The sequence below is a fragment of the Herpailurus yagouaroundi genome, unplaced genomic scaffold (assembly GCF_014898765.1).
Source record: "Herpailurus yagouaroundi ecotype Mexico unplaced genomic scaffold, PumYag 28, whole genome shotgun sequence".
NCBI classification, from domain to species: domain Eukaryota; kingdom Metazoa; phylum Chordata; class Mammalia; order Carnivora; family Felidae; genus Herpailurus; species Herpailurus yagouaroundi.
This window is the reverse complement of record NW_024412376.1, coordinates 137,280,290-137,294,913: the sequence shown is the minus strand read 5'-3', so window position 1 is coordinate 137,294,913 and position 14,624 is coordinate 137,280,290. Positions and strand designations below refer to the sequence as shown.

General features: G+C 48.6%; 1 protein-coding gene across 2 annotated transcripts in view; it reads left to right on the top strand.

Moving 5' to 3' along the window:
* Positions 1-14,348, top strand: part of PGCKA1 (PDCD10 and GCKIII kinases associated 1) — a 45,218-nt gene extending 30,870 nt beyond the window's left edge. For both annotated transcript variants that reach the window (XM_040486025.1, XM_040486033.1), the window contains exons 3-4: positions 10,773-10,826; positions 11,858-14,348. In XM_040486025.1, coding sequence (XP_040341959.1) covers positions 10,795-10,826; positions 11,858-12,785 — 960 coding nt within the window. In that variant the 5' untranslated portion in view covers positions 10,773-10,794 and the 3' untranslated portion in view covers positions 12,786-14,348. The remainder of the gene's footprint in view (positions 1-10,772; positions 10,827-11,857) is intronic.
* Positions 14,349-14,624: the final 276 nt, after the last annotated feature.

The window sequence follows — 14,624 nt, the reverse complement described above, 5'->3', positions numbered from 1 at the left end:
AAGTAAAAGAAAAAAGAAAGCTATCATTATTTGTAGCCTTACAAGACTGCGTTGTATAAACTTCTGTCCACATTGCCTCCTCTAAGCCTTCCTCATCCTTTACAAAACTTGGCTTTTTCTAAATGCTTCAAGTTTCATGCAGACTTCTTCCACCTGGCAGATAAAGCTACTTACCAATTAAGAGGCATACCGTGTGTTGGAGATGCACCCTGATTCCCATGGCTTTCCAGGGAGGATTTGGTCAGAACAATGCTTGTTTGTATTCACAGTATCTAAAATTCAGTAGCATCCAGTGGTTAAAGAATATTTTCATGGATGATGATGGTGAACATGACAGCAGTCAACATTTAAGAACCTACTACTTGCCAGGCACACTTTGCCAGGCCTAGCACACGATCTAATCATGTGATCTTAATAGGAACCCTGCGAGATTAGGTGTTACTATTTCCCCCCACTTAGTGGTTGGCAAAACTGAGAAGTGAAATGACTTACTCAAGGTCACCTGGCTTCTAAACAGGCCAATCCAGATTTTGATGCCAGGGCCCATCCCCTCATTACATTATGTACTGGATATTCAGTTTTTCCTCCTCTTCTCCTAGACCCCCTCTGTGATTTCATACATGTTCTGTGACTGGTTTCTGATAAAATGGCCAGAAAAATGAAAGTGATCATGTGCTAATGCCAAGGGCGTCTCTTAGGTTTCTAAGCAGATGCCCTACTAAAGATTGCATAGCTTCCTATGCAGCTTGGACCGAAGTCAATAGGGCAACCCGACAAACTGAGTCGAGATGAGTTTTGTCAGATGATACTGTTACCATGGTGGTCAAGGGTATGACAGAAGGGGGTCCACTGATCCCCGTGGAAAAGACAGAGAACTGCACGTGTTAAGTAAAAATACATCATCTTCGTTTCAGATTTTAAAGATCTTCCCAAAGAAACTATATTTCTGTTGTCTAAAGATTCTCCAAAACGTGCTGTTCATGTTCCCAGATGGGTCCCCACGGCCAGCTCACACATGGGCGGCCATGGGGTCTAGGTAGAGCACAAAGATAGCCAGGAGGAGCAGCCAAATGGACAGGCCCAGCAGCATCATATCTAACCCCGGGAGGAAGGGTAACTGCACACCTCACATGCGTCTTCCTCCGCAGCCACGTCCACAGAATCACTATCTGAGCATACTAGAAGGGAGCGAGGCCGACTCTCCGACCTGGGGTTCCGACGGGCAGTCATTGTGTCAACAGTGCTCTCTGTAGAACTGTGTGAGCCTTTTGACTCCACCATGATCTACCCAGATGACAGCACAAACCTCATGTCCCGCCAGAGCTAGAAGAGGCCCTGGCATGTATGGTGGTGCCATGGCCACCAAGACTTAAAGGTGACCGTCACTATCTGAAATATTTACCACATCACCTACTCCCTAACTTTGCCACATGGCAAAGCACCTACACTATTTGTGCCCTAATTTTCCTTTCAGAGGGCTTTCCCACACCAAGTCCCTTCCTCTTATTTAAATTAAATGACCGACGTATACTGCCATCTGGTGGTCATAGAAGCAAGCACACCTACCAAATTCTGTCAGAGCCCAGATCAAGAGGATCCAGTTCCCTCTTGCAAAAAGTTACGGGATCCCAAACTGCTGCTTGTTGTGTAATCCAGTGGACTCAGAAATCAACAGGACCCACCAAGACAGATTCCAGAAAATATTAATATTAGTGAAAACTAGAACAACAGCATTAACAGCTACATCGTACCATTTTCTAACTTAGATCCATTTACTTATTTGTAAAACAGCAGTTCACACCTTAAAGGGTTGCTGTAAAGTTAAACACAAAAGTTCCCAAAAACGGTATTTGATGAGTAGAGAACACCCAAATGTGATCTACTTATTCTGAGTGTCAGTGACTACTGGTAGACCCCCAGACACCATAGTAAATGCCTTACAAACTCCTAGCTCATTCCATTTTCAGAACAATCTTCACAAGCAGAAACAGCTATCGTTCCCATTTCACAGATTAGACAACTGAAGCTCGTAGATGCTAAGAAATCTGCCCGGAGGTGACAAAACTAGTAAGTGGCAGAGGTAGATGGAAACCCACAGCTCCGACCCTAGATTACTCCTTTAACCATGATGCTGAAATGCTGGTGCGGTGTGGTGAACCTTCCCGAATGTTTGCATACATCCCACCCCACCCCACACGTATACTCCCCCCTCCCCCCCACCACACACACATTCAAGACTATAAGTTCTTCTGGGGAGCACCTGGAATGCCATTATTTCCCCAGAACCTGGTACAGTGCCTGATACAACACCATGGATTCAGTGGAGAGTCGTATCAGTGGAGACACTATGTGATGACTGTGACCATTCATAAAACATCTGTCTTAAGGACAGCAGATTAATGACGACATCTGAAAAGAAAAAAATGATATTAGATTTTGAATAGAAGAAAAGGTCATAGAAATGTTTTTAAATCGATTGGGGTGCCTGGGTGGCTCAGTCGGTTAAGCGTCTGACTTCAGCTCAGGTCATGATCTCATAGTTTCTGGGTTTGAGCCCCACGTCAGCCTCTGTGCTGACAGCTCAGAGCCTGGAGCCTGTTTCAGATTCTGTGTCTCCCTCTCTCGTGCGCCCTCCCCCACTTGTGCGCTCTCTCTCTCTCTCTCTCTCTCTCAAATAAATAACTGTTAAAAAATTTTTAATAAAAGAAGTGTTATTAAGATCAAAAAGATTGTGATATGCAAGTATATGGACCACAAGAACAGAAAAATGGAGTGACATTCTCACTGTTGTAAAAGTCTTTTGTTTTTCCACATATAATACAGACACCGAGGACCCTGTGACTCCAGCAGCAGTAAAGTTATGGGATGGGGAATGGAAGCACCACAGAAACCGTGTAGACACCCTCATCGGGTGCATATACCGGCAAGATCAGCCTTGGGAGAGGCCAGGCAGGCAGTGCTTTCACTAGCACGATTTGAGTGGGCCCAGGGCAGTCTTTCATCAAGAAATACCAATTTCATGGCATCTGGGTGGCTCAGTCAGTTGGGCCTCTGACTTCAGCTCAGGTCATGATCTCGGGCCGTGAGTTTGACCCCCGTGTCGGGCTCTGTGCTGACAGCTCGGAGCCTGGAGCCTGTTTCGGATTCTGTGTCTCCCTCTCTCTCTGCCCCTCCCCTGCTGGCACTCTGTCTCTTTCTCTCTCTGAAAAATAAACAAACATTAAAAAAATATATTCAAAAAAAAGAAATACCAATTTCAACCCTGACATTTCACCCGCAGAGACCAATTTGTTCCTTTGGCTCCCGAGACCCTAATCTCCAGACCGGTAGCCTGCGTCTCCCCCAGCCCACTCCAGTGGAAAAGGGGGTCCGACAGTGCACCTCCTGCAGCCTCACAGGGTCCCCGTGATCTGTGGCCTCGGCCCTCCCAGGGGCTTTGCTGTTACGCTGTCTCCTGCGGTACTCCCTGGAAAGAGGCTGAGGAGACCCCTACCACAGAGCTGCAGACCTGAAATGAGCCAGGGGACACGGAGGAGAAGCTTTTTTACATTAAGTCAGGATCATGTGCTGGGTGAATGTGGCCCCGGGACCCAGACACACGTCAGCGGAATGACCATGGGGTGGTTGACAAACCCTGGAGAGAAACCTCACCCGCACGAGGGTCCTGTCGGTGCCTGCCTTGCCTCGGTACTCACCGACTATCAGTGTGTCAACCAAGATGAATAGAGGGTGGATGGGGGACATTCCTGTTCTTCACTGATTCCCCTTTCAGGTTGTCAGATTTGGAAGAGACCTTTGACCTTGCGGACTCAAGCCATCACACGACCCTCCCACGCGTGAGCAGTTGGTGATGGAGCCACTGCCAACACGTGACTCCTGGCACACTTTGCCTGGCTGGGGTTGCCCAAACAGCATACTCCACTTGACGCTTGAGGCACAACACTCCCCCCAGATGATTAGGACTGTCATTTCAACTGTGGTTTTTCCCAAAACATTTCACAAAACTGAAGTTTCGTGGTTAGGAAGTTTTATGGGGAAAAAAAAATTCTGTGTTCACATAATTTGGGTAACTGCAGAGCTAAACAAGGTGAAGTGGCTCTTTTTCATAACCATGAACCTGGTCATCTTTAATCTCTGCTGTTCCCAAACTTGTCTGACCAGGGACCCGTTTCGGGGGGAAACCTACAAAACACATCTCTGCCCATAAATATCCCATCAAGCCCAGCTCTAGGTGATGCTAACACGTATTGTAGCCTAAAATAGGTGATTGACGGTGATAATAAAGGTCCTCATATAGGCTTTCAGGCTCTCCACCATCACTGAAGCTCAGCCTCTTTAGGAGAAAAGGAAACTCACAGAGAGTTTTCAAAGGCTGTCCAGGAAGGAGGCAGTGGTTCTGCTGAGGAAGTGGATTGAGCAGTCTAAGAATGTCTCTTCTTGTCCCTTTCCAGTTACGAATCCAGCGCCGGTGCTGAAAGCTGGGCAGAGCATCTCTTATTTATTGTATAAAGCACCTGGTAACTTTCTTCAGCACCTGGCAACTATTTTCACTCATTCCTCGGTACCAGAAACGACTCACTAAATGTCTGTCAGCTTCACCTGCTGACCACATGACATGAAATCGCAGCTCTTCTCCGAACACGCAGCTGGTTTTCCAAAACGGAGCTGAAATTCGAGTGTTTGATTTTATGGTGTCTGTCTTCCAAGTATTTCAACTTCTGTAAACTCAGACCACTTCCCAGCTGCCTTTAAAGCTCCTTGACTAGAACCCTTGCAGCAGAACGCCCTTGACCCTGGGAACTGCACAAAGGGTGGTGGTGGGTGCTGTTTCCCGAGCCCGGAGGGAGGAACGCAGTCCTTCCCATCTCTCAGCTCCTGCGCTTGGCTTTTTGTTCTGGACCACTGGGTAGTGCGATCACGGGAAGAGGCAGGCCCCCGAATGGAATGACTGGTAAATCCCATAGTCCCCTCTTATTCACTCACAGCTGTCACTCACCAGTCATCCCTTTGTTTGAATGTCAAGTGTGTAGAGCTCCGTGTGAGCTGGACGCCGCCCTGAGTTAGGTGTTGCCTGAGAGGCGCCTGGGATTAGAAGGGGAGGCAGACAGCTGATGGACCCCCAAGCACCAGGCTGTAAGTCCCTCTCGAAGGCGGGGCAGCTGAGGACAGGAACCAGACCTTCTTTGCCTTCAGAGGCTGGGACTGGCTATTGAGTAAAGGTCTTCAGGATGCACTCAGGATCATAGCTACGTCCAGAGAAATTGGGGGGCTTTTGGTGAGCTCCTTTCTACAACCTTTCCCCCTGTGCTGCTTTGTAGGGAATATCATTATCAGTGATTTCCCACACCTGCTAGGTCCTAGCCCAGGGACAGACAGAACAACAATTAACAGTAGATTGGTACTTTTTTTTTTAATTTCCCACTTTTTTTTTCTTTTTTCATTTTGACATTACATCAGGCTTACTGAGAAGTCGTAAGAAATGTGAAAAGAATTTTCAAATACCCTCCTCTCACTATGCCCAAAAGTTAACATTTACCAGATTTGCTTTATTCTTCCCTTTCCCTACACACACACACACACACACACACACACACACGCATGCACGCGTGTGCGCGTGTTTTTGCTGAATCATTTTAGTAAATTACAGATATCATACTCTTCCTCCTTAATACTTCCCCGTGTATTTCCTAAGGACAAGGGCATTCCTCCTATATACCCCAGTGCACTGATCAAAATCAGGAAATTAACATTGATTTAATACTGTTACCTAATCGACAGGCCTTATTCAGATTTCAACAATTTTGTCAGTAAGGGCCTTTTAGCCAAAAGCTTATAATTTCATTCGGCTGTCCTATCCCCTTAGTCTTCTTTAGTCTGGACTAGCTCCGCAGTCTTTGGTTTTCACAACAGTCGTGCATTTCGTTAAGAGTACAGGCCAGATTGTTTTGCAGAATAACCCCCCATTTGGGTTTGACTGATGTGGCTTCAGGCTTCCACCCAGGTTACATTCTCGTGACAGGAAAACCAGAGAAGTGATGCTGAGTTCTCAGTGCCTCCCATCAGGGGCCCCTGGAGCTGGTCAGTCTCATTGAGGGCAATGCCATCTTTGGGTATCGGGTGCAGGTGCTGCGTGCATCGTTCCTCCACCGTACCGATACTGTTGTACCCTTAAGCAGGTGGCGTGTTTAGAGATGAACCGTTCTGTTCTCCCTGAACCCTTGCCCGCTAATGTCAGCATCCACTGCTGACCCTTGCTTGAATCAGTTACTGTTGTGATGGAGATTTTTCTAGTCCCATGATTCCTTGTGTGCAGGTTAGCTGGCTTTCTACTTATAAGGCAAAGCTTTCCCTGAATTTATATCCACGTGGACGCACAGATCCTCGTTTTATTCAGGGGGCTCTAACCTTTGTATCTGTAGTATTTATTTTGATGCTCCAATAGTTCCAGATCTGACCAGTAGAACCTTTACAAGCTGGTTCCTGTGCCCTTTGACCTGCCTCCGTCACTTTTCGGGACGATCACTGTTCAAAGGCAGCCCTTGGCAGCCGGCTTGAGCCTTTTTCTGTATGTCTTGTCTTCCTGATGAATACTCCATTTCTCCGACTGGTTAGAAAACGCCTGACTCTGTGGTCTTCCAGTTCCATGCCCCTCCCCCACCCCGCCTCCACCACGATCCCCCCTGTGGAACAGGATTTTCCAGCAATGAGACTTGATTAGTAACTGACAGAGCATTCGCATGTCCATCTTCAAACACAGGACTCTTTAACTTCAACATAAAACACAGGGCAGAGTCAACCCCCAACACAGGACTCCAGAAGCAGGCAGGTGCCCACGCTGGGTGGACATACCCTCCTAATGGTATTTGCTTTTCCCCCTGTATAAACCAGCCGATGGTTGCAAAGGATTTGCCCTTTGCCTCTCGACTGATTTTTTATACTCCAAAGAGAAAGCAAATTTTGATTCTACTAAGTAATACGAAGCACCTGACAGCCGAGTTCTAACCTCCAAGCTAGCCATTGTCCAAGTGGGGCGGGGGAGCAGGGAGAAGGCAGGTAGACTGCCCCTCATGAAGGTGTTAATTAGGAGCGTGTACCCCACCCTCCCCTGTCCCGTGTCCAGGTGTCACACTGGACAAGGAGTATTTCCTTTTCGCTCTTGGAAATGGGAGAGCTCCTTGCCAAAAGCCAGATGTGGACACTAAAGTGACATATGAAAAGAGGAATAAATTGAATTTGACATTAGGAATCCTCATAGAAGGAAGGAAGTCGTGGGTATGGGCAGGCAGAGGTTGGATGTGAATACATTAGTCCCCACCCTTTCTGCCAGCAGTCACACAGTCACACAGCGGTGGACACTGGAGCCACCTCAGAGAAGGAATGTCCCTGGGGAGGGAAAACTCCGGGCAGGTGGGAGAAGGCAGAGCCTGTGGCCAGGAAGAGGCCGTCTCCACTGGCAGAGAGAGGCAGGAGAGGCCCGGAGCAGGGCCCTCAGGTGAGGGACCAGGCCAGGCAGAAACCCGGGTGCTGTGCCCCAAAGGCCAGTGGGGGCTGGGCTGAGAAGCCAAACCAGAAACTTGATCCTGAAAGGGGAAAACCTTTACAACATCCTTTCTATTACATAGCTCTGAAGGAAAATATAGATCCTGTGGTTTTTCTGGGGGAGGAGGAGGGGAGCCTAAAGCCACAGATGACTTATAAATTCTATAAGAAACAGGGAAGTGGTGGCTCTCCAGTTGGCCTGTTAAAGCTCCGCAGTCATTTCAGTGCAGAACGTGTTGCTCACGTGGCCCTGGCCACAGCGGCACAGGGTGGGGACTGTGGCTGGGCCAGGGTTCCCCAGGGTCCCGTCAGCCTCTGAGACTCAGCCTCTGAGACGCTGGGAACACAAGGTGTGGCTCAAGGCTGACGCTTCCTAGCTTCCTCCCTCCCCCCCCCCCTTCCTTCCTTCCTTCCTTCCTTCCTTCCTTCCTTCCTTCCTTCCTTCTTCCCTTCCTTCCCTTTTTCTTCCTCCCTCCCTTCCTTCCTTCCTTCCTTCCTACCTTCCTTCCCTCCCTCCCTCCTTCATTCTTCCCTTCCTTCCTTCCTTCCTGAAACCTTCCCCTGCTATGCCTCTTAACTTGCCATCCTAAAGTTGACCGACCAGATATTTTACAGTGATCACCATGGCTTCAATTACATTATGATGACCCACAGTCTGCCCTCTCAAAAACCTCAAAGCCAGGTTTTTCTTTCCTTTGACTTTTTTTTTCCTCCTATCCTCCTGACTGTGTTTTTAAACAGAGTCCAAGATAAATAAAGGTACTGCAAGCATGTAGAGGGGCAGAGTTTTAGAGCAGGATGGGGGGAGGGGAGGGGGGAGGAGAGGGGTTGATGGAGGGGGGGAGGTGCACATCGTCCTTGTTTCTTGGTCCTGTTTTTCCAGCTGATTTATGAATTGCTAGCAGAAAATAGGCGTAAGTGGGAGCAGAGGCTGGGAACAAAATTCTGGGCTCTGGACATGGGATCATTTAACGGAGAGTGCTTTGAAACAGTAAGTGGTTGTGCACACTGACCGCTGGCCAAGCTCCCAATGATTTCTCCCTCTGAGGAACCTTTGTGGCACTCAGGTTTTGTGGCACTTGACTTTCAGTTGGTGCCACAGTTAATAGAAATATACCATTTGGCCCTTAACCCAGAAAACAAGTATTACTTGGTGTTCACAATGCTTTTGTTCCTGTGTGTATGTTGTGGCAACTACATTACATCTTTCTTAGGTGCAAGGCCTCCAAATTTTTTTTTTTTTTTTTAACATGTCAGGGCTCCTGGGTACTTCAGTTGGTTAAGTGTCCAACTCTTGATTTGGGCTCAGGTCATGATCTCATGGTTCATGGGTTTGAGCTGACAGTGTGGAGCCTGCTTGGGATTCTCTCTCTCCTTCTCTCTCTGTCTCTTCCCTGCTCATATGTGAAAGAAAGAAGGAAGGAAGGAAGGAAGGAAGGAAGGAAGGAAGGAAGGAAGGAAAAGAAAGAAAAGAAGGAAGGAAAGAAGAAAGGAGCGAGAGAGAGGGAGGGAGGGAGGAAGAAGGGGAAGGGAAGAAAGGAAGGAAAGGAAAGAGAAATTTTTTTTTAACGTGCTGTGTCCAAACAGGTCTGAGTAATAAGTATATGCTTATTGTGAATATTGACTTATATAATCCCCAACGACACCATATGGTAGACATACCATTATCCCCATTTACAGATGAAATAGCCGAGGCCCAAAGTCATACTGCCAAGTAAGAAGCAGAGCTGGGCTCTGAACCATATAATCCAAGTAAATCTCCCCATCTCGAATCTGTAATCACATCTGCGAAGACCTTTTTTGTTTCTTTGTTACATGCAAATTCCAGAGATTAGGTTGGGGATATCTTTTGGAGACCATCTTTCAGCCTTCCCATAGGAGGTCGTTTGTAGACTTTATTTATCGGTATAAACCCGTAACCTGCCAGTCCATAACCTCTTAAAGAGCACCGGTCATTTTCCGTGTGGGTAAAGGTTTCTGTGGTGGCATCCTGGGAGTTCAATTACAATTGAAGGAAGACAGAAGACGGGCCAGGGAGGCAGCGACACCACCAACAGTGAATGATCTCTCCCTCTTCTTCGTGTGCACGTCTTACGGAGACGGAGGGACTGGGGCTGTAGATTCTCTTACTGGTTTGTCACTTTAAAGGTTGTTCCTACTAGAAAAGGGAAATGATTTAGAGATTCTTCCACACGAGTTTTTAGGATCTTCAGAAGAGAGATCAGAACAACCCGGTGAGTTCCATGTGAAGGGAAGATTTCAGTGGGAGAGCACGCATCAGGAAACACGAAACTTGGGAAGGGGCAGGTAGGAGAAAAGAAGCAGCTGAACCCATCTGCTGCCAGGACGCCCCAAGGGCCATGTCCTTGAGCTGCAAGAGTGGAGCCCCTGGGCCATTGCCAGGGTTGGCCAGTCACGGGAGGGGCGCAACAGATGCCAATTAGTCCCGTAAAGCTTGGAATGATGACCACAGCCGTCACCTTCTTGGGTCTGTGTTGTGGAGCATGCAGGTCGGCCACCTTACCCAGATGCCCCTTTCTTTTTAATGATTGAAAAAAATGTTTTAATGTTTATTTATTTTTGAGAGAGAGCAAGCATGTGTGGGGGAGGGGCAGAGAGCGAGGGAGACCCAGAATCGGGAGCAGGCTCCAGGCTCTGAGCTGTGAGCACAGAGCCCCACACGGGGCTTGAACTCACAAACTGCAAGATCATGACCTGAGCAGAAGTCAGACATTTAACCCACTGAGCCACCCAGGCGCCCCAACCCAGATGTCCTTTCATACTTGAGTAGCTAATCCCCTGGTAAGGAGTCCTGTCTTACACCCCCGCCCCCTGGAGCAGCACAATGGCTGCGCCCTGGTTAGGCTCCAGAGTCCCCAGCAGAAGGCCATTGATCAATGTGGAAATGGCAAGGATCCTTTTCAATCCCGAAGGTCTCTCCCTAGCATTCTTCAGCCTGTGTTTCCTCCTTCACCAAATGGAGACAACCTACCTATCGCCCCAGGATGGGGAAAGGGCCTGGCACAGAGACGAGCGTCGGTAAATGTTTGAGAACTCTGAATTGGTGATTTTAGAAACGTGAAGGTGTTCCCGGTAACCATGGTCTCCCTGCCTCACGTGTTCTGCTTTTGCCAAAAATTGTGACCCTCCCAACTTGGAGAATCTGGGAAGGAAGGAGCAAACTCAGTTCCTGTTCAGATGTCATTCACTATGTTCTGTCCTTTCTTTTGCAGATGGTAACAAAAACTCATCCAGATGGGGTGCAAGTGCTGTAAAATGATACAAAGGTAAAGTTGGAAAAGTACCCTGAGTGGAGGACTTTGGGACTACTGTGGAGGCCCCCCTAAAGACCCCGCATGGGGTCGCTGCATTTATCCGACCTCAAGCATGACCAGCATTGCCAAGAAATTATGCATTTGGAACTGCTCGTATATCATTTCAGAGGACATGTGGCCCAGATGTAAACTGTTTTGTTGTTGTTGCTCACTGCTCCGAGCACATTGGGAATGCCGTCGTGCTCTGAGATGGAATTTGGTTTAGGTGGACCTTGCAGTTCTCCAGAGACCTTCGGTGCAAAGACAAGCTGGGGTTGCAGAGATGATGCCTGACCTGGCATCACTGAAAATAAATCACCCCAGTCACGTACAGGGTTTTAATTCTGTCCAGATTCTATTTCAGAAAAATTTGGATAACCTGACTAGAACTCCACACAAAATAAAGGGGAAGAAGTTAACTAATTTGCTCCCTTAACAAACAGCACTTTTTTGAGATTCTACTTCTCCATCTACAGCTATACACCTACATCCATTTATTCATACGTGTGTGTATAAGTTTTATTCCATTGTACTCACAGTGTGATGGTAGGGCGTGATTCAAAAACCATTTATTATCGTAAATATTTGTTGTGTCTTCTGTGCTAGTCCAGACTTCATGTTTATTTATCTTGTTAATGACTGCATGCTATTCTGTGGAGGGGATGTGCCATCAGTGTTTAACCACCTATTCCCCTGTTATTGGACATTTATTTACTTTTTGGTTGTTTTTAATTCCATCAACCACTTTGCACCCTGTTCTGTGGTCTCTTAGATCTCTTCCTGAGACCTGTTTCCAGTGGTAAAACAGGTTTATACCAACTAGATCTGTTTGGTTTAGACATACACAGAGGCTTCACGGAATAATCGCAGAAATTAACAGGAATGGTAGAAGGAAGCAGAAAGTAGAAGCATAGAGTGTTGATAATGGAAGCTATTCATAGAGGGATTCGTGAATAACCGTAGTTAATGTCTAACTGACTGATCTTCATTCTTGTCGCCACCAGCTATCTCTTCGATCCAGTTCAAGTGCCCTCCTCTGGCTACGTCAACGAGGTGAACAGCTGCAAGGTGGATGAAGGGGGCGCTGGTAAATGGAAAGGCAAACAGGGCAGCCAAGTCCCGGGGCATCAAAACGAGCTGCAGAGCGAGGGCCTGAAGAGGACGGCCAGCAGGGGCAGAGCTGGCGGCGGGCAGGAGCCCCGCTGGCCTCCCCCGGGATCGCCCCCTCTGGGGGACACGGTGGGGGGACCCTGCGCGGACAAGGCTGGCAGTGCCGTCAACGGCATCGGCCCCGCCGCCCCCCCGCAGCCCACTGGGGACCGTGGGCCCCACCAGGGCGAGAGGGGCTCCTGCGTCAGTACCGCCAACAGCGCCCCCCCGACTGCACCCTTCCGGGAAGGCTGGGGCCCCGGCAGACGGGACAGTGTGCTGCTGCCGGCCCTGCGAGAGACCCACGTCGTCCAAAGTGGGGACCCCAGAGCTGCTCTCAGGGCAGAAGGTCCTGCCTTGGAAGTACAAGACCACGACTTCCAGATGCCAGCCCCAGATTACCCTCCCCTTCGGGGCTCCGCTGGAGACACAGTTGACTGGGAAGAAAAGGACGGTCTTCCCGAGAGCCACCCTGAGGAGGGACCCCCGGCGGGCCTTCACCCTAGGGCGGGGGGACACGGCTTGAATATGCCCTTCCCCTTGAAGAGAAGCTGGGATTCCTTAAATGAGGCCGTGGCAACAGAAGCCCTAAGTGTCGGCTTCAAAGAAGAGGACGCTGCTCAGGCCGTGCCCAGGGTCGATTCGAGAACTGGGTGGGAGGGTGCGCCCGGCTCCACCGCAGACGGGAGTGGGGATGCGGTGGACGAGGACGCGGCGGTGGCCGAAGCCCTTGCGGCTTTGGAAGCGGCCACTGCAGGAGAAGACGCGGATGAGGCAGATTAGGGCCCCCCGAGCTGGCGTCGCGCCGCGCATGCGCGGTGCGCGTGCTCCTTGCGCGCAGCGGACGTCGTGCAGCCTTAACGGGCAGCCTCGCCGACTGTTTGCAACAGCGTCTGTTCTGGCGATTGGCAGTGCCTGCGGCCAGGCCGCTTGTTGCGAAGTATCGGAAGCCCCGCTGTGTAGACGGGGTGTCACTCAGGAGGCCGGAATAAGAATCAGAGGGGACGATGCGCCGGTGCCCACAGCACAGGCAGAAATTAAACAGCCTGCTCATCAACCCACAAACCCCCCTCCGAGAACGCTCGGAAATCCCAGTGCTGAATCCCAAGAGTGCATAATCACAGAATGTTCTGTTGGTAAATTCACTGTCTCGCTTCTGAGAGCCAGACGTTGTACCCAACCCGGAAAAGGTAACTACCCCCACTGAAAGTGCCTCGTGTGTCCCCAGAGCGTGGCTTACCTTCAGGGACGGTCTCCCAGGGAACCAATAACTAACCACTTGTTTGATATCCAGTTAAGCTCAGCAGCATTCAGGATGGGGCAGAAGCCACTAGTGAACAAATGGTTAGTTGTTAGCTGTGATATGAAGACACCTTGACCTTAACTTTTTTTACATTATTACTTTTTATTCTCCTTTGGGATTGGGGAAGCCAGTGAAAATAATTCTTAAACCTGCTTGTGACCATTTGACTTGTAAATTCATGAGATTGGGAACAGCGAAGAGATCAGATGGAGTGTTCTATGCCACTTTAATGTCTGATTCTGATTAAAACGTAACAACATGTGTGTCTGTCGTAACTCAAAGGCGGTTCTAATGTGCCAGCCTTGAGTGTCAGTAAGCCTTGACGTTTGCTTCCATGTAAAGAGCTGCACTACTAAGTTAACAGGTGAGGAGAGCAAGTCAGTTTGCTGAGAACGGCTTTGGCTGGCTGTCCCTGCCGTGGAAACGCGTGACAGCGTGACCGCACGCGCCGATCTCCCCTTAAGGACGAACAACAGCCCCCTCTGCATTTCTGCCTTGTAATTTATAGGAACGAGAACTGCCGTTCTGACATGGCCCAGTGGAGAATTTAAAGCACGGTCAAATCCATCTAGAGAAACAGGAACCCAGAAGAGCTTTAGGATGGCATTTCATAACACAGGCTCTGAAATCCGACTGACCTTGTTCTGGTTTCCAGCTTTGCCATGCGACCTTAGCCAATTAATTGATCCCTTCTCCTTTCCCTTCTGTTAAGTCAGAGTAATAATGGTGTATGTTTGTAGAGATTAAATGAGATGATGCAGGTGTTTATCACAGTGCCTGGCACAGAAGATGCACTCAATAAAATGATAAGTCTTTTTAGCTAAAAACAAATCCTTTAAAAATGGCTTTATGTCCTCACAACTGAAATGTCTGTAATGTCATTACCGCGTATTGGTAGAAAACATGATTTCCCAGCATCTTTAAGGACGGCACCCTGACAAATGCTTAACAGGCATACATTACCCTGGGTTTGTTTGGGGACATACCATCTCTACCTACAAGGTCACACAGAGCCCCTAAAATAGAAACTGTTGTCCTTGTTATGTGCATTGTATGTGTGTTTGTTATTGTACTTCGTACACCCAATGCTTCATATTTGAGAATGAGTCCTTCAGTTCCCCAAGTGTGTCTATTGGGATTAGATTCGGCTGCATGTGATAAATGGCTTATACAATAGAGACGTATTTACCTCTTGTGTAAAAGGAGGCCGGAAGTAGCAGTCCAGGGTGCTAGAGTGTCCCATTCTGTCAGCAACCAGTGCTCCTATCATCTTGCCTTCCTTCTCAAGATCACTGTGTAGTCCAATCATTACATTTGCT